We start from the raw sequence: 22,480 nt of genomic DNA on the forward strand, positions 1-22,480 counted from the left end.
GCTCTGACACTGGAGCAAGCCGTGATATATCTTACGTAATCGTATCGGTAGAGTAGGTGTTTAAGATTTAGGCTATTTTTCGTGAGGAATGCAGAGAGCTCGCGCTTTACACGAAGTGCGGCAAAATAAAGCGTGGTAGTAGAGGCTCATTTGGGCTCGACTAAAATTTTCGACGAGGTACGAGAGAGCCTCGAGTCCGAGAGAACGAGCCTCTGGTCCTGTCACGTCGGAACTGTCAAAAGTAACAGGGAGGTCGCGTATTATTTACAAATTCCCCCGTTCAAGCGAGCACGCACTACGGGGTAGCGTTAACGAAGCGTCCATGGCGCAACGATTGGCCGTTTAGGTGGGTGGACGCTCGTGCAATCGAGGACTCTGGAGTACGCGTGATACCGGTGACGAGTATATACACGGCTATAGGAATATTCGAGGAGGATGCACTCTACGTAGTGACATAAAATACCGAGTGTGGGTTCCTTTAGTCCTGACAATGCGACGAAATTCGAGGATGCGCGCGTGTTGCGACATTTTGAGTCGCGGCGGATATTCCCGACGGAAGTATCGATTAAAATCGCTCGATTGTACGTTTCGACGAAGAGCCTTCTTCATCCGCGTGGGAAACGCCCGAGTAATTCGGCTGCAACGGCGCGGTTGCTGTGGACGCAGTTTCCCGAATATCGAGGACGCGGTTGCCAGAGACGCGGCAGCCATGGCAACGGTTGCTACGGACGCTAGGCGGTTTTGAGGGACCATCGGACGCGCGGATTAAAAGGACCGATGGGAAGTGGACGAGCGGTCCAAATGGACAACGAAGGTCCAAGATAACGAAAAACCGATTGAACGACTGCTGCATCGAGTCTTTTATCGAAATTAACCCTTTTGACCGCCGAAAAATCTGGAATTCCGGCCCAAACTCTGCGGTATCCACGGGAACGAGGCGTCGCAACGCTCGCGCATCCTGTCGACGAGTGCTGTGACCTCCGAACCTTTAGAATGAATCTCCTTTCTCCTGTCCTTTTTTTGTTGTTGTTGCTCGCGCAACAAGCACTTTTACGACCTAGGTACTAACGCGCGTTATCGCCTACCTACACACGTGTTACTTTTTTTTTTCCTCTTTACGTTACGTTAATTAACGCCTAAATATTATGTCAACATGGTATCCTCGTAATTAATTACTTCTTTAACAACAACGCTTACTTCCTAGTTATGTTTCTGGTTTGTTACTTTCTAAGGCCTTGTTCGCATGGGTCCTGCTGTCTCTAAGGCAGTGGCTCTTAGCTCGAATCGCTCTACCAAGTCATCTCGCGTCTGTCGCTCGCAAGATTTAACTCTACGTGGACGCGTCGTTTTCGAAACCTCCCCCTCGCTTTCTCGCGTCGGACGCACGCCCCGTCTCTCTCTTCCCCTTACTCTCTCATTTTCTGAATTTAAACCCCCTGTTCCAAGCTCCGGCAGTCAGTTCCCTCCGTTCTCCGAAGACTCCAGGCCCTCGTTCAGAACGGAAATAAACCCCTACCGAAGGCGCGGACAAATTCAACAATAGCGAGGGTCTCCGCGTCGTAACGAGCCGCAGGCTTTCACGACTAGGTGGGTAAAGGGCGAAAACGGAGGCCCGACGATGACACTTAATACGACGATATTTAGAAACTGGCCACGCGATAAATCCAAATCGAGCGCGATGCAAAGGAAACGAGGCGTCCTTCCTTTTGGTTAGCGGACCGATAAAAGAAATACCGCGACGAGTAGGAAATAAATCAACAAGGGGTAGGATGAAAAGATGTATGAATACAGTTAACGATTTTCCATTCGAAATTTTCATTGGATTTTTCAAGTTCGATGACACGATCAATCACGACGCTTGGAAAGGAACCGCCGCCATGTTGGAGTACGCCAGGGCTCAGGAAGGCGCAGAGGGAGGCGAAAGCGAGACCTTTGGAGCACACCTCGTCGTTTTTGCATCACGAGAGCGAATCAACGGGTCGAACGCGGAAAAAGTCAACAGGGGAAAAAGCAACCGAGAGTCGCGCATGCATCGAGATGGGCGGACAGGCGGAATCACGAGAGCCGCGGCCCATGAAATTGAATTTCCTCCGCGGACCTCCGCCTTGGAGGGAAGACTCCGGCGAGACGAGCCTCGTCATCCCCGACCTCGGGGTTTGTCGAAAACTCGAAAATCCGAGGACTCTCCCCGAGTGGCGGGCAAATGGGCGTCGACCGTCGATCCCGCGACTCCTTTCCGCGTTTCCGATAAAGATCGCCCTCTGCGTCGAGCACTCGGAGGGGGGGCTGAAAAAATCGTAAATTCGATTTACGACGGGCCGAGGGAGACTCGTTCCCAGGAATCTGGAGCGACTCCGGCAGAGCCGGTCACCGGGTCCCGGGAGAACCGCCCGGCCAAACCTCGCTAAAAACCAGGTTCCTAGGAGCCATTGAATTTCGGATGCTCCATCCGCGATCGAGATCGGATTCGATTTATTAACCCCCTCGGTGCAGGGGAACATGTAAAAGCGCCGAGCGGCAGTCCCTAATTTCGTGGGGAAAAATCCTGTTCAGATGGTACCGCTGCAACGCGCTGCAAGGGCGAGGGTGATGGCGTTTGATAAGCGATAAGACCTGGGTTGGAAGGCGCGATAGGTCTCGTCTCTCGATTTGTATCATGGGTGCGTCGTGGAACGACGAAACGCGCCGAACGAACAGGCTCTCGTTACCTTTCCGGGCTCGGGCCGGTACTCGATGGGGTTCGATAAGCGATAAGACCGGGTGGGCCCCTCCTCGGAGGACGAGCCCCGGCTCGACCTCGGCCAGCGAGGACGTCGAGACGGCGACGCCGGCCCGCTTCGCGCGGATGCTGCGAGTCGGCAGACTCGCGAGATCAATACGTCCTCCCGTCCTCGCGCCCCCCTCGTCCAGGCTTATACCGCCCGCCCTACCATGGCGGACCGTCTCGCCCTCCCCGCCCGGCCGCGGAGCTTTTTTCGGGATTCGTTACCGTCGTTACTTTGGCCCCGCCGAGCGATTTCCGCGTCCGGGAACGCCGGGGCGGGGGTTGGGAAAGAGAGCGACTCCGAGAGTTCCACCGGGGGAGGAGACGGACGGTCAAGGGTGGCTCCGAGAGGGGCGGGGGAGACCGGCCCGCGAGAAGAGAACGGGAAAGCAAACCTCCTTCGCGGCGAGAAATCGAACTTCCTGACGTCGGCGGGGAAGGATGCCGGGGACGGGGAGAGACCCTCGACCGCGCGACGAGGAGCCGCAGACGGCCAAGGGACGGCGGGGAGTGCGGGTCGCCGGTCGAACTCAAATTCGAGGGACTCGAGTCGACGATGCCCTCGACTCGTCGCGTCCCTACGTTCTCATTAACTTTTCCTGTTTCGAGGTGTCTTACTCCCGTCCGGGCGCAGGAGGAACATCTCGAGGAGTCTCGGTGGAACCGGGCGTTCGGCGGCCGGAGAAACGTTGCCGTCGGCGATCGCTCCTCCACCCTCTCCGGACGGAGAAGAGGGCGATTCGTTGGACGAGGGGCTAAGGCCGTCGCGGCCGGACAAATGACGTTTCGCGGCCTTTAGTCCCGGCTACTCGTAGGACGTGGCCGTAAAGACCGACGTCAACGTTTCCCCTCCACCGGGGCGAGTCTTTGCTCCATTCTTCCCGACGCCGCGAATGCAATCCGGGTCCTCTGGGAGGATTCTCGGGGGTGGATGTAGGAACAGGGCCGAATCGTGACAGCGACGATTTCAACGATGACGATGACGGCGTGGATGATCCACGGCGACGGTGACGGCGAGGAGCTCGCTTTTCCGCCTCGTTGTCCCCTCCCCCCTCTCGCCGCGATGTCGACGCCGTTACCGTCGTCGCCGGCGTTATTATTACCACCACCCTGGGCCTTAATTATTCTACTGGTTTCGCCTGAACGCGACTATTCGCTCCTCCAACCTCCGCGTCCTCCCCCGTGCGGGGAAAACGTGGCGGCGGCCGAATCGTCCGCCACTTAATAACGAATCATTGGCCCGATCCAATCGCCGCGCATGCGTCGTTACTTCTTCTCGCCTCTAAAGCTACCCCTAACTATTACAATTCGCAGTGAACGCCGCGACCGTCTCGCGGTAGGGAGAACCAAAACGGAAAACGGAAACCGACGAGCTGCCCCCGCGTCGATTTTTGACTCGCTCGTCCCTCGACGCTTTTCCTCGACCCTTTATCTTTAGACTTAGATAAGGTGGTTTGACGACGCCGGGGTCGGGAAACCCCCGATTGCGCCCACCGGAGAATTCCCTCGATCCTCGTCGTCGTCAAATCGCTTCACTATGGACGATTAGCTATCTATTAAGGTGGGTCCACCCGCGAGCGATTCGGCGAGTACGAACGGCGTCGAGTTTTCTCGCTCCAGAGGATTTCCGCTCGTGGGAAACCTGGCGTCGATGGAACTCGTGCCTTTCGGCGGACTGCGTTCGCGTCGATCCGCGAAAAATCATTCGATGGTCCGTTCCTGCGCCCTAGGCGTGCGCAGTGGTACGTCCCACGTGTACTAGAAATGTCGGCATATATCTGCGTGTCGCTCGTAATCGCGCTCACGCCTGGATCCATCTTCAGGGAGAGGACAGACGGAAGTAAAAGAAACACTTTTCGGGGGAATGGAACACGCGGTTTGTTCTTTTTTTAAAAACCATTCTGGTTTTTCATGACGCGACTGTCCGTCCTCTCTCTCTCGCGCGCACGCCTCCGAGGGATGCTTTCGGTGACTCCCTTGGATAATTCCCGCGACGTCCAGTAGACGTCTAAAGTACGTCTGAAACGTGTCCAAATCGCGCCTAGAGATGGACGAAGGGACACGCAATGAAAATCGCCGCAACAGAGGCGGCGCGGGTGCGTTGTTCATTTATCTTCAATGTGTTGAGGGACGTCCGGTAGACGTCTGGAAAACGTCCGATAGACGTCGCGGGATTTCGTCACGTGTAAAACGGCTTGCCACCAGGTTGGCATCGCGAATCGAGATGCCACTCGCTTATGGATAATCGATGCGTGCGGGGGGGCGCGCGTGCGTGCACGCACGCGAGGACGGCCGGCGCTCTTGGAGGCTCCGAATTTCCGCCCACTCTCGCGACGGCGGACCGTGTGTACAAAATGACAGTGAGATTAGACCCTGTATTCGGAATGATCGACGCTCCCGTCGCCGAAATTCCCCGCCACTTCGGCGCTTCCTTCGTTCTGGTTCGCCCTCGTCCTCGCGCGTTCGCTCCATCGCCAGGAGCGCGGGTTGTCAAATTTTTGCGAATTTTCGCATTTTCGAAAATTCGCATTTTCGAATTTTCGCATTTTCGAAATTTCGCATTTTCGAAAATTCGCATTTTCGAATTTTCGCATTTTCGAAAATTCGCATTTTCGAAATTTCGCATTTTCGAATTTTCGCATTTTCGAATTTTCGCATTTTCGAAAATTCGCATTTTCGAAATTTCGAGTTCTCCCCTTCGACTCCCCTTTATTCGAAGTTCGATCTCGACCTGGCGTAAAAGTCGACGTAGAGGGATGTCTCCAGGGTCGCCGTTCCTCGGGTCGGGGTGCTCGAACGGGAATGCTTTACGAGCCGGACCAGGAAAGGGAATCTGCCGTTGTAGCGCGACGAGGGCACGCCGGGGAAACGGGGAAATTGGTTTAACTGGGTCAGCAAAATATGTGCCCGCGACTCGCGGATCCGCCGCGCTCGCGGATTTCCGCGGCTCGACGTCGAGGATTGTTTCGGGGCTGAAGCAACAATTATCGCGCCACTTAATCGGGGATTCCTTTCCTCCGTGTCGAGCACCCAGTCCCGAGTAGGGGGGTGAAAGGGGAGAAAAAAATCCGATCGCCGGATGCGTCGCTCTCGGCGACGGATCTCCCCCGAGAATTCGGGTCTCCTTGATTGGAGCGAGTCGAGGAACTCGGGAATTCCCTCGTCGTCCGGACTCTCGGAGCCGCGAAAACTCGAGTCGGCCCGGGTGTAATTTTGCGGATTTCTTTTCCGGAAGGACCTCGGCGAACCGAAAACCAAAGCCTGGACCCTGGGCCAGGTCAGCGGGGCAGCTCGTCGTCGTCTCGTCCCCCCAGCAGCCGACGTGGACCCTAAGGGTCCAGCTCGCTCGCGGAGGGCTCGAAGCTCGAGAAAGCCCTCCGGCCTGAATGAACGTAGCCAACCATTCGTTAGGAGCGTCTCGTGCACTAATTTTCGGTAACCTATAGGGCGGTGCTCGATGATAATTGCAAAGGATGTCGCGAACGTCTCCGACGTTCCCTCGGGTTCCCCTTTTATCGTCTACCCCGGGCCCGGGCGATGCCGAGCGGGCCCGCGTATGCACATATATAAATACATAATCTATATTCGTATATATATGTATATGTATATATGTACATAGATTTACTTTGTAATCAGTAATCACCGTCGACGCATGCCTCTACCGACTACGCGAAGCCCCGTCCCTCGCCCGGCACCCGCCCTTCCCGTCGACGTTTACCCTAATGTCTCTCTCTCGCTGCGCATACTTAGAAATACTTAGTAACAATTACGTGTGGACAATGTTTAACAATACGGTAACGCTTCGCCCTCGGCTCTAGTCCCCCCTCTGTGCCCTCCGATAGCCCGATAAACCAGCGCCGGCACTTATATTCCTAGTCAAGCCATTAAGGCGGGACGAAAGCTCTCGAGTATGAAGCTTCCCTCCGAGCCGGGCTATCCGAATCGTTTCAAAATTCACCACGCGAATGTTATCACCCCCAGGAAGGTCCCGCCACCTACGAAATATCATTTCCTTTGAAATTTCTTTATAAACAATTTTTCAATTTTTTCCAGTTTTGAGAGATATGAAATTTCATCGGTGATGGGACCTCCCTTAGGGCCTTCTCGTTCGTGTGGGGAGGTTTCGAACGATTCGGGGCGAAGTTTCCGGAGAAAAGCTTCGTAATCGATCGACCCCTCTTGCCGCTTTCGTGTCGCCTTAACGGTGCCCCGCTTCGCCTCGCCCCTCGTTTCACCCCTCCACCTTGTAATCTCGTGGCGGGCCCTTTCGCGTAAAAATCCCCCCAAAGTGGGGCCCCGAGTCCCGGAGCGAATTTCTTGGCGACCCTTGCGCTTTCCTCGAGGAAAAGAAATGTCACCCCCGCGTAGGGAAACTCGGGAAAGTCCCTCTCCCTTCCGGGTGCTCCTACGCTCGCGAGCCTCGCACGAGTTTACTCGCCCCTCTTTATTTTTTACTCCGATCTTTCCTCCCCCTTTAAACTCGAGCCCCATGGCAAGAATTGCAATTGTTGGCCGAGCAATCGATTAAGAGGCTCGCGATGTACCTCGAAATTCGAGCCGCCTCGAAGAGCCGATAATTCGCGATCGATCGACGATCCATCGAAGCGCCGCGGATCGATTGGTCGCGGGATAGAAATTTTAGCGCGAGGTGCGAGGGGGCCAAACTCGTACCCCTAAAAATGAGTGGTTCGATCGTGCCCTCCGACTTTTGTGCGACGCTTTTTTGTTTGTTATCACAGACTACGAACGTTTAACTCGCTATGGGTGTCCCCTTTTGCACCCGGTGCACCGCAAGGGGACGGGTCGACGCGAGCCGCCGCCATTCCTCGATTTTCTCGTCGATTTCATCCGAGATCAGCCCCGTGCACCCATTAGCACCTTTGTCGAGGAAAAACCGAGCTTTCCGCCAAGTTTCCACAGAGGGGGTATCATCGAGGTCCCCCGAATGGCGGAGGTTCGGGTCGAGTTGGTTCTTCTTGCCGCGCGGCAGAATTAGGAGGCGAGATATACCGAAAGGGGCGAAATGTAGGTCCGTTAACTGTGGCAACCCTTTCGGGGAGGGTGTTCGAGTTTTCTCGGCCTCCCCTCGTCTCTTCGATTCATCGGAGAGGGTCGACGTCGAATTTTGGCGAGATGACAATCTTGTCGCAGGGTGGGTCGATGTTCGGGTGTTTCGACTGTGCGTACAGGTGTGTCGACCCCTCGAAGGTGCGCCTAGGGTTAGAAGGGTTTTTCCTCTCGGGGGGTGGCTTTAATATGCCGCGGGGACAGGACTGCCGAATTTTCGAAACTTCTGGCTACCTATGGGGAGGTCGCCCCTCGGACGGTCCGAGATCCCGGTTATCTAAATATGCAAAATACACTCTCGCCCTCTAAAGCTAACTACAGTCTGCATTGGACGACTGGGGTGTCTAAGTTCGCATTCTGGCCGGATTCGCGGTGACAGATAAGATTAAGTGAAACCGAGGAAGCGAGGACGATCCCGAGCTCGAAGGCTAGACTCGAAAATTAACCCCGATGAGACTCTCTACTCGGGGGAGATCGAATTCCCGATTGGAACGAACCCCTTTTTTTGAGGGTGCATCGAAATTACGAATTATTCCGATGCTCCCTCAAGGTGCATCCTCTGCACCCCAAACGGGCGAGTATCGTGCGTGCGACCTAATTTGGCTGGAATTTCGAGAAGAAATCATTCCGAGGAATAAAGAAAGAAGGTCGGTCACGAAATTTGGAAGACTGATCTCGCGATGCAATTTCCGGGGCTCTTTGAATGGGGTCGTCCTGACGGGGCGAGGACTCGAAGGGGATGCAGCTCGGCGATGGAGTCCAGGGGTGGCTCGAATTTAGGGAAGAAATAATTCCCGGGAATAAAAAAGAAACAGTCCGCGTAATTCGGGAAATTCGGGAGAGATGCTCGCGATGCAGTTTTTGGGGGCGATTTCGATGGGGTCGTCCTGACGGGGCGAGGACTCGAAGGGGATGCAGCTTGGCGATGGAGTTCAGGGGTGGCTCGAATTTAGGGAAGAAATAATTCCCGGGAATAAAAAAGAAAGAGGGTTTCTTTCAGCCCGCGTAATTCGGGAAATTCGGGAGAGACGCTCGCGATGCAGTTTTTGGGGGCGATTTCGATGGGGTCGTCCTGACGGGGCGAGGACTCGAAGGGGATGCAGCTCGGCGATGCCGGAGAGCTTGACTTACGACGAGGGCGAGGGAGGGATAAATAAGAAAACAGGCTGCTCCCCGATAAAACTATTCAGGGCTGCCACCCCAGGGAAAACGAATGAGCAGTTCTGTCGAAGAAATCCTGGCCGACCCCTCGCGAAGGGAGACACGACTTTCCGTGTCTTACGTGTCACGCATGTGCGTACATAATGTGCCAAATTACATACGGGGACACATAAGAGGTACATAAGGGGTCGTACAGGGATTACCGAAATTCTCCCCCTCTCCGTACCCTTCCCGGTTACGCATCGAAGGACGAGAACTCACCCTCGCGTATCGGATAATAGTAAATAAGCTTAAAAAGAAATTTCCCAGGGAAATCCCGAGGATGCAGCGACGTGGCATAAGTTTCGCAACGTCGTTTCAATAATTCAAGCCGCATCGTGTATTGTGCAAATGCGGTTATGTCCCGGACGAATGGGAATTGAATTGTAAATCCCGCTTGGCGTAATTAACAAGTCAATGGAATTCCAACTAATGAGCCCGAGAATTACGGTAAAACGCGGTAAGCGATGTTTCGGAGCGAATCCCGGTCGGGAAGAATTCCGGAAACGTGGGAGAAATTATTACAAGTGCTCTCGGGACCGGAAGCAAGGGTTGGTCGAAACGTGGGCCCGTTTAAGGGAGGCCGTTTTGAGAGGGTAAGTGTACCCTGTCGGGTCTATCATGGGCGAAAGTTAAAGAAGGGCGTTCCCGGGGGATTTTTCCCGCCGCCTATGGATCGGGATGGAAAAGGCCTAAGGGCGGCCGACGAAACTTCGCCCAAAATAGGGATAAAGGAGGGGTTGGTAATTCGAGGGATTTCGCTGACCAATCACGACCGACCTTTTACGCCGATACTCTTGCGGCTTCCCCTTTTCGGAATGAGGGGAACGTTTCGACCCGCTGTATACCGTAGAAACCAAAAATCGAGGATAAAGAAAAAAAATAAACAGAAAAAAATTTCCTTAGAATTTCCCTCCTTAACAACCCAAGAAAATTATTTGTAAAATCATCTCGCGAGGTGATAAAAAATTGACGTCGATGGAAAAGGAAAAGATATATGAAAGACCAGCGGATTCCAATGGGTCGAAATGCGACTCGTGAGAATTATTCCGCAAATTTATATGTTTTTTAGATGTTGTCGCGATAAGATCTTGCGATGTTGCATTAATTCCTGGTAAATCTTAGGGACATTCCGCGCGATCATTACTCGTGTACACGTCTCGAGTAACAATTATCGCGAGTGCACGTCGTCCGGACGCGGTACGTGTACCGTGTACACGGGCGTGTACGTACATGGGTACAGGTACGCGTCTCATGATTGCTCGAGGTACATATACGTGCGTGAGATGTAGATGTACAAGAGGACATACGGGGTGGTTCGCACATCGAGTCCGTCATATCGACAGGAGGATCGAGCGAAGGTGTCCCAGCTCGGAGGGATCGATAAGGTGCAACGAGGATGCAGCCGACAAGGCGTCGGAAGAATCGATTGAACTTTATTAATTGTTAAGCTCCTATCCGCGGCATAATAGGCCTCTAAGCCGAGCGATAATCCGGCCGTGAATTACCGTAAGCGGATTTTTCCGAGATGTCCTGCTGAATTTTTATCCGGCTCTTTCACTCCTGATTATCCTAAAAAAAAAAATCAAACCGACCCGCCCACGCATAACTTTCCTCAACCGAAATTGATTCCCACTCCTCCTTGCTTGGATTTCCTAAAAAAAAATCCGTAGCGACGGTTTCACGCGTGGTTTTCTCAAGAAAAAATTCTTCTGATTGGAAATTTCAAGTACTATGAAATTTCGGGACGGCGGAGTGGAGGTCGCTTTTTCACTTGGGTTGTTTTAGAGAGAGAGATGGTGGGTTTTTTTTTTGGTCCAGATATTAAAGTCGGGAAGTAAGGATGGTTTTTTGTTGTAATCATGGTTACGTTAGGATCAATGGAATGGCAGGAATTACACGTGCGAGGATTGACCATCCGAGCGCGCTTCAGCGGCGGTTGGCTGTTCATCAAGTGTCACAGGCTGGTAAGCGACTCAATAATTGGCTCGGAAATTATCGGAAGCAATTGGCTGTTCCTACACACGGACGTCGGTGCTCGGAGGCGTCATGGATAAAGAAGGGGCGAGGAGAGGAAAAAGAGAGGAACGGCGAGTGCCACTTCCTCGAAAATAGGCTATCGAAGGAACATCGCGCATCGGGCTCTCCTCTTTTCTTTTTCCGCGCTTCGATCGTCCGCGGTAAAATAATAAGTGGATTAATCATTCGCCGGGGAGTTATTCGGAGAGGAGTGCCATTCTCCACGGGGAATTTCTGAAAAGGGGGAAAAAAAATGAAAGGCAAAAAAGGAGGAAAAATTCTGGCACCGCGTAAACGAAGCGGGAGATTCCGCGTTTTCCCGGATCGGTCAACTGCGGATAGATTGATGGCAAACAATTAGGCGGCAAATTACCGGAAGATGAGGATCTGAAAACGGCGGATGACGCGATAATCTCGAGAGGGTCCAGGAGGGAACTCGGATCCGCCCCGAAAATGGGACGTCGTGTCTGAATAACACCTCATAAGGGCGGAATCCGCGCTTCTTATTCGACCGGATGTAACGAGCCGACAAGTCGGCTAAATTGAATGACTTAGAAGCCGGAGTCCGGCGCTCCCCAATATGCCATTAGGGACGAAAAGGCCGCCGATCTCGTCCCGGGTCCCGATGACGTCCCTCTCCCTCGGGAATTCCGTCTGGGATCCGAAATCCAGACATTCCGGAGAAATGATCGCCCCGGGCGAGAGGTCCCCTTGGAACGTCGAATTAAAAGCAATTTTACCATTCGATGTCCACGAGTGACATTTTCCGCGGATTAAAAAAATTCTTGCATCGACTCGCGATATTCGACTCCGACTCAACAATTATTTTTCTTCGGTATTACCTGGAAATCTCAATGTATACATATATTGAGACATGGAGGTAATTCCGAAATAAAAAATCCTGGAATCCGAGCGTCAATTGCAAACGTCGAGAGTTGTCGCAGGAATTTTTTATACCCAGGTATATATTCCGCCCCGACGCGAGAAATACGCGTAAAAAGGGAAGGGTCGAACGACTCAATGTCCGGGGAGGGAGAAAAAAGGGGGAATTTCGAGGGTAAGTCGGGCAGCCCGCAAATGGAGCATCGAAGTCCAAGTAACACCCCTCGAGGGTGAGCGTCGCGTTTTTCTGCGGCGGCGGTGGTCGAGAGTCGGTCGAGGATCCAGGGGAATGCCGGGTGGCGATTGGCCGGCCCAGGGGAAATGCGGGTCGCGATTGGTCGGTCCCGGGTCGCGGCCCTCGCGGAGGGGAAAGCGACCTCGGGGGTGTAGCGAAAAACCTCGGATCCTCCTGTCCCCTTTATTAACGAGCCACCCGCTGCACCCTCGTCTAACGTGATACGATATATCGATTGGCACATGCACGATACACGTGTACCCGTTTCCCTCCCGGTACGCGTATATAAATTTATACGCGTTTACATGTCCGCGTACATACCCGTCCTCCCCCGTAGGGGGGGAGAGACGACGTCGCGACGCGCCTAGACGCTCGAATCTCGCACGTGGACCGAGATTACCTATGGATGATCGAGCTTTCGGACCTCGAGGTGGGTCTAATGCGGAGTGAAATGAATTAACGTCCCCTCTCCCCAGGTGAGCGAGGATTATATTAAAAAGGAGGGCCACCCCTAGACTCCTAAACATCCCTTATCGTCTTCGTCGAGGTTGTTACCAATTATTACCGGAAATAAAAGAATAATTCGGTCATCGGTCGGGGGCTAAGAAGTAACAATTCGGAGTAATTGTCGCGCGACAATTGTCCCACGGGGGGAACGGGGCCAAAGGGAGGGGGCGACGTCGCGACGGCGAGTGGCGATCTTAAGGAGAGTCGGGGTCTCTTCGAGAACCCCGTAAAAAACGCGGACGTCGGGGAGGGGTATTTTGTGCGTATCGTGACTCTCGAGGTCGGAGGGCGGGAGGGTGCTGGACCGAGGGGTGCGCGAAGTTGGGCTCTCCGAGAGCCTAGGGAGAGGGACTCCCGACTCTTGGTCCTTCGCGTCCTGGACGAGCTCCAGGAAAAACGGGGCCTCCCTCTGGGGCTACCCTGGGCTGCGCTCCGAAAATCCGCTCCGAGGGTCAGGGTGGACGGGGGTGGTCGGGGACGGAAACGTTTCCTGAAGGCCGTTAAAGTCCACGCGCAGGAAAAATAATCTAAGGATTCCTCCATCGACCGGAATCGATCGATCGCATCCGATCGACTTCGGAAACCTTTTCTCGTCGATCGACGGAAGTCCAAAATGAACCAAAGATCGATTCCTGGTGGCGATCGAATATTTTGGCGTCCTCGCGATATTCATGCTCCGTGGTCGACCCGACCGGACATTTTCCTGCGCGCAGCCTCGGCGATAAGGGTTGATAACGTCGGGGCACCGGAAGCTAAGTGCACTCGTAACCGGCACGGAGGAAGCGGGCTTCGCCCGGGTCTCGCGCAAGGGACGTCCCGGGCAATTTGACGCCATGATTTATGTCCCGCTCGAAGGTCGGCGGGATAATGGGTATCCGATGCCCGGGGCAGGAAATTTCGGCAATAAGGAATAGGGCCTAAGGGAGCCCTTCCGGAATTCTCGTAAACGCGGTGCACCAGCTGGCGCGGCCGCGATGTCTCGGGGTCGTCAGCCGCGGCGGACACCCGCCAGGGTGGGCTCGGACGATCTCGAAACGTCCGCCCGCGCCTCCCCGACCTCGAGCGAGCGTTACCGTCGAGTCCTCCGAGCTCGCACGTTCTCAGCGGTCGCCCTTCGGGTCCCCGGATAATGGCGAAGTGGCGCACTATTCCGCCGGGCCGGGAGTTCCTTCCCCGAGGGTGGCCGAAAAGGGTGAAAAACCGTGGAAAAAATTGGCGCCCTCGGAGCGAGGTCTCGGACCGCGGCCCACGTGACGGTGGCGCTATCCGTCTCGCGCAAGCGGCGGCGGGGAGAAAAAGTCGAAAACTCCCAGGTCGGCGGCCACCCGCGACGAACGGCAGCCTCGCGCGAATGGAGGGTGGCGTCCCGGACGGTCGCCTCCTCGAAGCGACGGCCGCGCGCGAGTCCAGCCGCGAATCGCTCCGTGTAATCGCGTACAAACGTGTCCTGGCGTAATCCTTAACATCGTTACGCATAGTAATATAATAGTTATTCATATAATGTCTAAACGAACACATATTATACCTCGATAACAATATCGGCCGCCGGCGTTGGCAGCGCTGTCGAATCCGCCGCGCCATCTCGTCCCTGCGCCTCCCTCTCGCCCCCCTCGCGGCGAGTCCCGGTGCACGCGCACCCAGTCACACACAGTCCCGCGCCCGCACACGGACACGTCCGCCCCTCCGTCCCGTCTCCTCCTCGCTACCTCCAGCCATGCGGGTGGGGGTGTTTCTTTTCCACGAGAGTTATTCATTATTTATGCCTTAGCCTCGTATATGTATATATATCCATCCTCATATGTATATATATACGTACGTGTAAGTAGCGTATAATTGTATTATTACGTACCGTTACGTTAACATTACCGTTATTCATTATTATTGTATTATTGTTATCATTATTATTAGCGTAACCGTTGCACCGCGCCGGCGGGCGGGGGTCCGCCCGTCGCGACCCCGGGGCCCGACGCCCCTTCTCCCCCCCCTCCCTGCGGGGACCGTAAAAACCCGACGTCCGGCGCCCCCCGCCGCTTTATTATCGAATTAATCCCCGGGGCCCGTCGCGGCCGGTCGGCCCCCGGCCGGCGCGGCCGCGACGGCCGCGGCCGATCATAACCTTGATATAGTATATAACATCTAACCCGGCCGATCGAGGCCGCTCTTAAGGCTACGCCACCCGAAGGGAGGCCCGCTTGCGTTTCTTCCGCCTGCGCCGGCGCTGCTCGCCCTTGCGCCGCCGCCGGGGCCGAACAAGGCCCCCCCGGGGGGACGCGGCCCCCCCCGCCGCGGAGCGGTCCCCGCGGCCCCCCCAGCTCCACCACCACCACCACTCCCGCCACTTCACTCGCGCCCGGGCCCGCGGCAACAGGCCCGCCAGCAGCTCCCATCCCGCCGTAGGCCCCGCCCACCGCGGCCCGCGCCCCCCCCGCGCTCCCTCGCCGGCCGTACAGGCCCGCATCAACAGGCCCCACGCGCAGACCAGGCAGACCAGCGGCAGCGACCACGGCTGGGCAGCCGCGCGGCCCGACGAGGGCACCGGCATCGCTCCCACCCGCCCGGTCCCGCAGTACGAGGATCCCCGCTCCGAAGATGGCGACGTCGACTCCGATGGCGGCGTGGACTCCGCTGGACCTAAGGACAACGAGTACTGGTTAGATCGCGAACCATTTTTCGGTCCTGGTGGGTGGTTGCCGATTCTGAGCCGTACTCGAGTTCATCTGGATTCTTTTTCGAATTTTTCTCGATTGCGAATTGATTCGCGTGGACGAACTCGCGATGTTGCGAAATCGTTGGTTAGCGTTTGAAAGGTCGACCAACCTGCGGATCCTGAGGGAACCGGAGGCGCGGTGGTCTCGCAGTGCGGCGCGGTCGGGGGGTCCAGTTTCGCGTCGCTCCCTCGGGGAAGGCGGTCCGTGCAGTTGGCGCAGATCCCTGATCCAGGATGGTCCTCGGAGCACGCGAAGAAGCAGCACTCCTCCACCTCGTCGCCGTGTAACGCCCTCGCGGCCTGCTCGCCCGTCTCGGGGATGTTCGGGTCTGCAAACCGAAGGATCGCCGGGGTTACGCGACGGGACCCTGCCAGGATGCCCGCCAGAAGGCCTGGAGGCATCCTCGAGGACGAGCGGGAGAATAAACGAAAGCGGAAAAAGGAGACCTCGCTGGACCCTCGCTAAGGGTCCAGGATATCCCCGGCTGGATTCTGGAATGCCCACCCTGAGAGAGAAAAATCTAATTGAATGAAAGAAATATTTCTTTCAAACAGAACGATAGAGATATTCAGTTAATTGATAAAAATTATTTTGAGTCGTTATCATTCTTGGAATTGTCAAAATATTTCTCTGGTTCGATGACACTTTCTTTTCCTCTCGGGGTAGGAGGAAGGAATCGAGGCTTCGTGCAAGGATACTCCCGGATGCGAAAGGAAAAAGTGGTAAATAAAATCGAAAGTAATTTGTCGCACCCCGAGATCGTCGGGAGATGCGGACGGGACGATAGCTCCAGGAAGCGAGGGATCCCCGGGACGAGGTCGAGCTCTTCTCGAGGCCCCGACCCCAATCCTTATCGGGGAGGTTTACGAGGAATTCTTTTATTGGGACTCCCGGTGGCGGTCGAACGAAAGAGGGTGCCAAAGATCCGTCTACCCTTCTCCGATTTTCGGGGCGAGTCGCGGGGTGGGCCATGGTTCGCGTTTACGATCGAGAGATCCGTGCCTCGCGATTAAGGGGCATTCGGGACAAAACTGTTGAGACAAAGGGGGAGCCGGGGGGCGTGGGAGTGCAGGGTGCCCCACGGCGTTATAAGCGTCAAGGGATGAATGCGCTCTTTGATTTTTTTTTCTTTTTTCTCTCCCCTCGTCGGCGCATCCCTTGTATCGCCGGGCTGCTCTAAATGCGCCCCGGGGATGAATTAAGAGAACAGCGGAGACGTCAACGAGCAACCAGCCGAACGCCCTTTCTCGCCACTTGTGGCTCGAGTCACCCCTTTCCGCGCTGATCTCCCTTCGGCGACTTTCCGCCCTCCTAAATTCGGACGGGGGTTCGGCCTCCTCTCGATGACGTTTCGCATTTTCCCCCGGTTTCTTGAGTTTCTTTATATCCCCGTCTCACCGTTTTCACGGGTCGAGAGCTTTGAGGGGTCCTTGGGGAGGCTGGGAGGGGTCGGTCGGTGCTCACCTCTGCAAAGAAACGTGGGTTCACCGGCGTATTGCGTGGGGTAGGCAGGTGCGCGGTCTCCCGGAAGTAGGTAAGGGCAACGTTGTTCCACGGACTGGCAAAAGGATCGGCAGGGCCGTAGCCTGGGTCCGGTTTCGATTCCCTTCGGGGCCTCCAAGTCCAGCGGTCCCCCATGAGCAAAGTAAGGCACCAGGGAGCTGCACACCCATTTTCTATACGCCTCCTGAAAGCAGAAAGCGCGACACCTCAATACCTGTACCGCTGGCTTTGCACGGCTCAATTTATATATTTATTATTTTCATCTTTCCTAACGGCGAACGGTCGGGTTTTCGTCGCGCTAGGGACGATTTACATTTCCGGGCGGAAGTTCGGTCCCTCGAAATTAGCTACCGGAAGGACAAAAGGGCCGGGCCCCGAGTCTTTGGGGAAGACGGGGTCGCGCCTCCACCCTTTGCTCCTTTTTCCATTGCCCATTAGGTATCAAGACCAGGTCGAAGGGTCACCGGTTCGCCGGGTCGCTGGCTGACCCAGTTCTCTCCTCGGCTCCGAGTTTCTTCCCGGCAGGACCTCCGAAATATCCTGCCTCCCCCGCGAAATTCCTCTAACCTCGTCCAATTCGACGAATTCCCGTTTGCGCCGACGGAGCCGACGTTTACATCGCGGATTTCGAGCCTCCACCCGGCCGGATCTCTGGATCCTGGCCAGGTCCATCGTGGTCGTTCAAAGGCGAGAATTCCGAGCTTCGAGGGACCATCGGGACGTCTTTGATCTGGCATCCTTAATCTGGGACGCTGGACCAAGGAACTCCTAGATGGGTTCAAGGCCAAGACCGAGAATTCCTTCCTACCGCGATCCCCTTAGAATCTCCAGGTGTTTTTTTTATTCCCCTTATAATATATTGCCTAATAATTGTCGAAGTAAATCGAATGAAAATCGCGTCGCGGAAAGTCTGTCAAGGCGGAAGGAAAAATATTGGAAATAAAAATCCCTTAAATTGTATTTTAATTTATCGCGTAAATTCAGGGAGGAGGGTGCCATCATCTTACGCGAGGGTAACAGCTGCAACTGCAATATTACGAAAGGGATCCGTTTCGGATGGGAAAATATTATTTGCGTATTTTCCTTTTTTTTGTATTTTACAAGAGTGAAATTTAATATCAAGCGCGTAATCGCGTCAGGGGTACTTAGACTAACGTCCTGCGTTTTGCTTTATTTGTACGTCAAAGGGTTAATGGGGAAACTCCTCGGCCTTGGCCCTCGCCTCGTGCGAGAAAGAGAGAGAGAGAGAGCCCGTAAATTTAAAAGTCAATGTTTACGGTAACCCAAGAAGTGTTTGCAATACCTCCCAGTATTCCGGGAGAGGTGGAGGGAACGGGAACACAAGTCGAGGGAGAAATCGCGGACTTTTGTTCCAGTTCGCAGGAATATTAAGAGGCGGTCTGGTGTGCGGCCACGAGTGCGTGGACCGTACGTGCACGTGGCACGGGTATGTACGCGGACGTAGAGACACGTGTACGCGTGTGCATCGCAGCCGAAGCTCGCGAAATTCTGCATTCTGGAGCAACGGCGGTACAGTCGGCCGAGCCGGCAGAAATATTGCACTTCTCACGGTCTGATTGTATCGCATTGTTCGCTGCCCGTTCCCGGGGCGGCGTTTCCGCGTGCGGTTTATCGCCGCTGCCCATTTTCCTTCCCCGGATCGGATTCCTCCCCTTTTACTCGGCAGGACCTCTTCCAGGACCTCCCTCTCGAGATATCTCCCAAGATATAGGATAAGTTTCCGCGATCTCGTTCCCATCCGCTACGGTCGGTGCCAATTAGCTGGAACCTCCCGGAACGAATCGGCCCGAGGAGGGCGTCGATTCTCGCACCGTCGAAGGGACTCGGAAAAACGATCGAACCATCGCGCTTCGATACGGCGCCGCGTAGTTGCAAGTCTCGGGAAGGACCAATTACCTATGCGGTGCCTCCGATTCTCGGCTGCACCGAGTCGATGCAATCGGCAGCGGCCGCTTTTATGAAACGCAAGTCGAGCTCACTCGAGCCTCCAATGTTCTCTCTCACGGTAACGATCCCGGCTGTCATCTCTCCCCGAGGGTAATGGAGCACCTGCGTGCTGGGTTTTTGCGTTGCATCGCGTTGCAGGTGCGCGTTAAGGGTGCTGGGGAAATCGGAGGTTGCGGGGGAGACGAGGTATACGACGGGTTCTAAGCCAGGATTTTTCTGGAGCCATGGGAAATGTATAAATCGTTGTTCGGCTCTTGCCCATGGATATGGCCATCGGTAAGCGCCTCCACGTGGCGACGCGTGCCGTCCCCCTTGCCGCCGAATCCTCCGAAATAAAGGGCGAAGGGGATCGAAGGGATTCCGCGGCGGCGCCTCCGGCAGGGGCGAGATGCGTCCGCGGTAGCTGGTAGGTGCCTGCACCTGAAGTGCCCTCCAAGCTGGCTGACCCAATTCTCTCTCTTTCCCTCCTCGCTCTATCTTCCGGCAGAACCAGGCAGATGCGCCAGCAACCCCTCCCACCGGGCGGGCACCCCCCTTCCTTCCGACCCACCGCCCCGCCGCGACTGAGCCTCTTCCTCTTCGCCGTCTCTTCGCGGCTCCGTCTCGGCCGCCCTCGGGCGCCCTCGGCTCGACTCGGCTGCCCTCGCGACGTCTCTCTCTCTCGCCCGCGTCTCCTCGCCTCGCTTCTTCCTTGTCTACTTAACGCCCCTATAATAGAGCCGAGCTTCTAACAATACGTCATTTCCTGATTTCCTTGAGTAATCCTCACTCGACGCCCACTCGTCGCGACGCGCGCCCCCACGCGTTACCGCCGACACTTGGTAATCTCCGCAGCCCCCGATCATCCGGTGCCCCTGCGGAACCGTTTCCGCACCGTAAGGGGGGGAGAATCGACCTCCCTCGCCCTTTTCCCAGTTCCCCGGGAATTCCTGCGGATCGTTCTCAACGTTCGCCGCCGATTTTGTATACATCGTAGATCATGAATTATCTCGCTTGCGGCACAGCGACTAACAAAGATACCTTGAAACCCGTGGTAATATTATACATTTCGTTTTATCATTTCGGTAATATATTTCGGCGTCGGCGTTTCCTTGCGACCGAATTTTCCGCCGCGCGGAATCCCCGCACTCGCCACGGAGAAGCCCCCCTCGTGGCCTCTTTTCCGAGGGGCCGACACGCCGTGTAAATGCGCCACACCGTGCGGACTGTGGTGCGAATCAATAACGCGAACCTGTCCACAACGGGTTCCAAACTGACCGACACGTGGGTCGTTCCTTAAACCGGGCGTCCGGACTCGTTCCGGATCTCAGGTCGACTGTCTCGGAATTTTTGTCGAGTTGCCGATAGAAAATTTTTTCAACTATCTTTTCTCTACCACCGCGAGAAACATTTATGGAGGAACTACGTATATATATGTGGGTGGCGCGGGGAAATTGATTAAAGTCGGCTGGAAAACTGCATTACGCTTTGCGGGCCCTCCATCACGCGCAGCGAGTCCAAACGAAGAACGAACGAAAATTGAGATGGCCGGGGTAGATGGGACGGGGAAGAAAAAAAAGAAGAAACGAGATAGAGAGAGAGCCGAGGAGGAAGAATATCAGTCAATGTAAACCCATCGTGGCTCTCAACGTCTGCTTCCGATTTCCCAAAGCGCGGCGATCACTCATCGCCTGCCACGGACTACATATAGATACGCCGCGTCATATGGTCGATTCTCATCTCGAAGGACGCCGAGCGATTTCCGAGTGGTCGCCCGATCGGCGACGCTTCATAAAAGATCCCGTGGTGCGAACGATGGACCCCAACGTAGAGATCCCCCGGAAGAAATAATCATATCTCGGGGGTGAAGGTTCCCTACGCCGAAGCCCTTCCTAGGAAAAGAGACCCCCGACCGGATACAAAAGACCCGGAACAATCAAAACTCGAGATATCGCAAGGATCAGCCAAAAATCGCGACGGTATTGACCCGTCCTTCGAGAAATCCTCAGGTAACGGACCTGTCTGACCGTAGCCCGACCGTACCTACTGTACTACGATCCATCGGGAAAAGAAATTATTTCCGGAAGCCGGTGATCGGCGAAGGTTCGGCCAGTCGAGGGTGTCGTCCCGCCACCCCCGGGGGTAGCAGCGTGGCTTCGCCGGAAGAGTCCACCGAGGGGTGGCTCCGGGGCGGGGGTGCGGGGACGAGGAGGGTGCGCGCGCCCGATCGAGTTCTCGCAGGGCCGCGGCGGTCGTTATAGTTGTGCACTTATATGAAATTAAAAAAGGCGGGAGGGTGACGTAACAGTGGGGAACAAGTGGTAGTGGGTACCTATCGGTACGGGGGCCGCGATAGTGGGGGGAAGGGGTGTGCATCCGGAGTGGGGCTGTTGTTCGCGCGTCGTATCGGGTACCGGAGGGGTTGCAAAGCAATGCCCTCAGTCCCGGTGACCTGGTTACCTAGCCCATATCTGTGCCGACCCCCCGCCCCACCTCCCCAACCCCCGGGACCCTCGGACCGAGCCAGCACCCCCTTAGTTTTCCGCATGCGGCTCGCGATGCGGCTCTAAGGCCGATTATCGATGCCGAAAAAAACCCTCCAAGGGGGTCGCTAAGGCGCTTTATCGTCCTCTCTACCCTGGAAGCTCGAGGGGGTGAACGCGACCTAGAGGGGCGAATTCGTCGCTTGGGTTGGAACGGTCTTTTGGGACTGTTCTATATTAAATTAGCTACCCTTGGGAAGGGGGGATGAATGTACACTCGATGTGGCAGGGGTGCCTCGGTGCAATGGTGATTATTGACGTCGGAAGGGGAGGAAAAAATTACGGGTGAAAGAATTTTTGGGGGAAAGTTCAGACCTACCGAAGACGATGGACGTGCGTTAAGACGGAGGACGAAGAGACCTACGGGGTGGGTCGCCCCCGAAAAATCAAACCGGGAAGAATGGGGGAGGAACGAGCGGAACGAAGGGCCGGGGGGGGAGATCAATGTCGAAGTTGCACGAACGTCCCGGGATAAATTCCCCGAGTTCTCCCGGGGGTTGATTTTCGTTTTGACACGTGTCACGCCTTGCCGGGGTTTTTCGCCGGCCCTGTCGGCACGTTGGGGCGTTCGCCCCCCAAGGGGATGGCCGGAGACGCTGGAAGTTCTTGGCAATCCAGTTTCGCCCGTAAAGGAAAAAAGTGGGCTCTTTATTCCACGTTGCACCCGAAAAGTGTGGTCCTGACGCCGGGACTGGAAGAACGCTCCCCTCCTCGCGTTTATTATATATACAAGGGGTGGATATCCTCAAGGGGCGTATCACGCATTTTTGGCGCAAGTTTCGCATGCAACCCCCAAACGCTTAACGGATATACGCTGTGCACGGCTCGATAGGTCGGTCACCGACTGACAGCGGCAATCCACCCCGTTCGATTAACCCCAGGAGCAATTAATTAAACGGGGGCTGTTATCAGCTCGCTAGACGACGAAACTCGCCGGGCGGACCGCCACCCCTCGAATAGGTCGATTCGCCGAAGATCGAGAGTTCGCTTTTTTTGGACACCAAGAGAGAAGGGAGAATTCAACCCTCGGACGTTTACGAGTCAATTAAAATTATATCCCGGCGGGAATAGTTATTTAAATGCGAACCGCCCGGATTGTGAAATT

The 22,480-nt window shown here is 55.3% G+C and overlaps 1 protein-coding gene across 1 annotated transcript in view; it reads right to left on the minus strand.

The window, feature by feature from the left end:
• Positions 1-14,167: 14,167 nt before the first annotated feature.
• Positions 14,168-22,480, minus strand: part of LOC105701947 — a 32,607-nt gene continuing 24,294 nt past the window's right edge. The window contains exons 4-7 of the mRNA XM_023431878.1: positions 16,847-17,069; positions 15,492-15,710; positions 15,123-15,305; positions 14,168-14,178 (exon numbers count right to left, since the gene is read on the minus strand). Of these exons, the coding sequence (XP_023287646.1) occupies positions 14,168-14,178; positions 15,123-15,305; positions 15,492-15,710; positions 16,847-17,069 (636 nt within the window). The remainder of the gene's footprint in view (positions 14,179-15,122; positions 15,306-15,491; positions 15,711-16,846; positions 17,070-22,480) is intronic.

Source organism: Orussus abietinus, unplaced genomic scaffold (genome assembly GCF_000612105.2).
Source record: "Orussus abietinus isolate OABI.00-Male unplaced genomic scaffold, Oabi_2.0 scaffold46, whole genome shotgun sequence".
NCBI classification, from domain to species: domain Eukaryota; kingdom Metazoa; phylum Arthropoda; class Insecta; order Hymenoptera; family Orussidae; genus Orussus; species Orussus abietinus.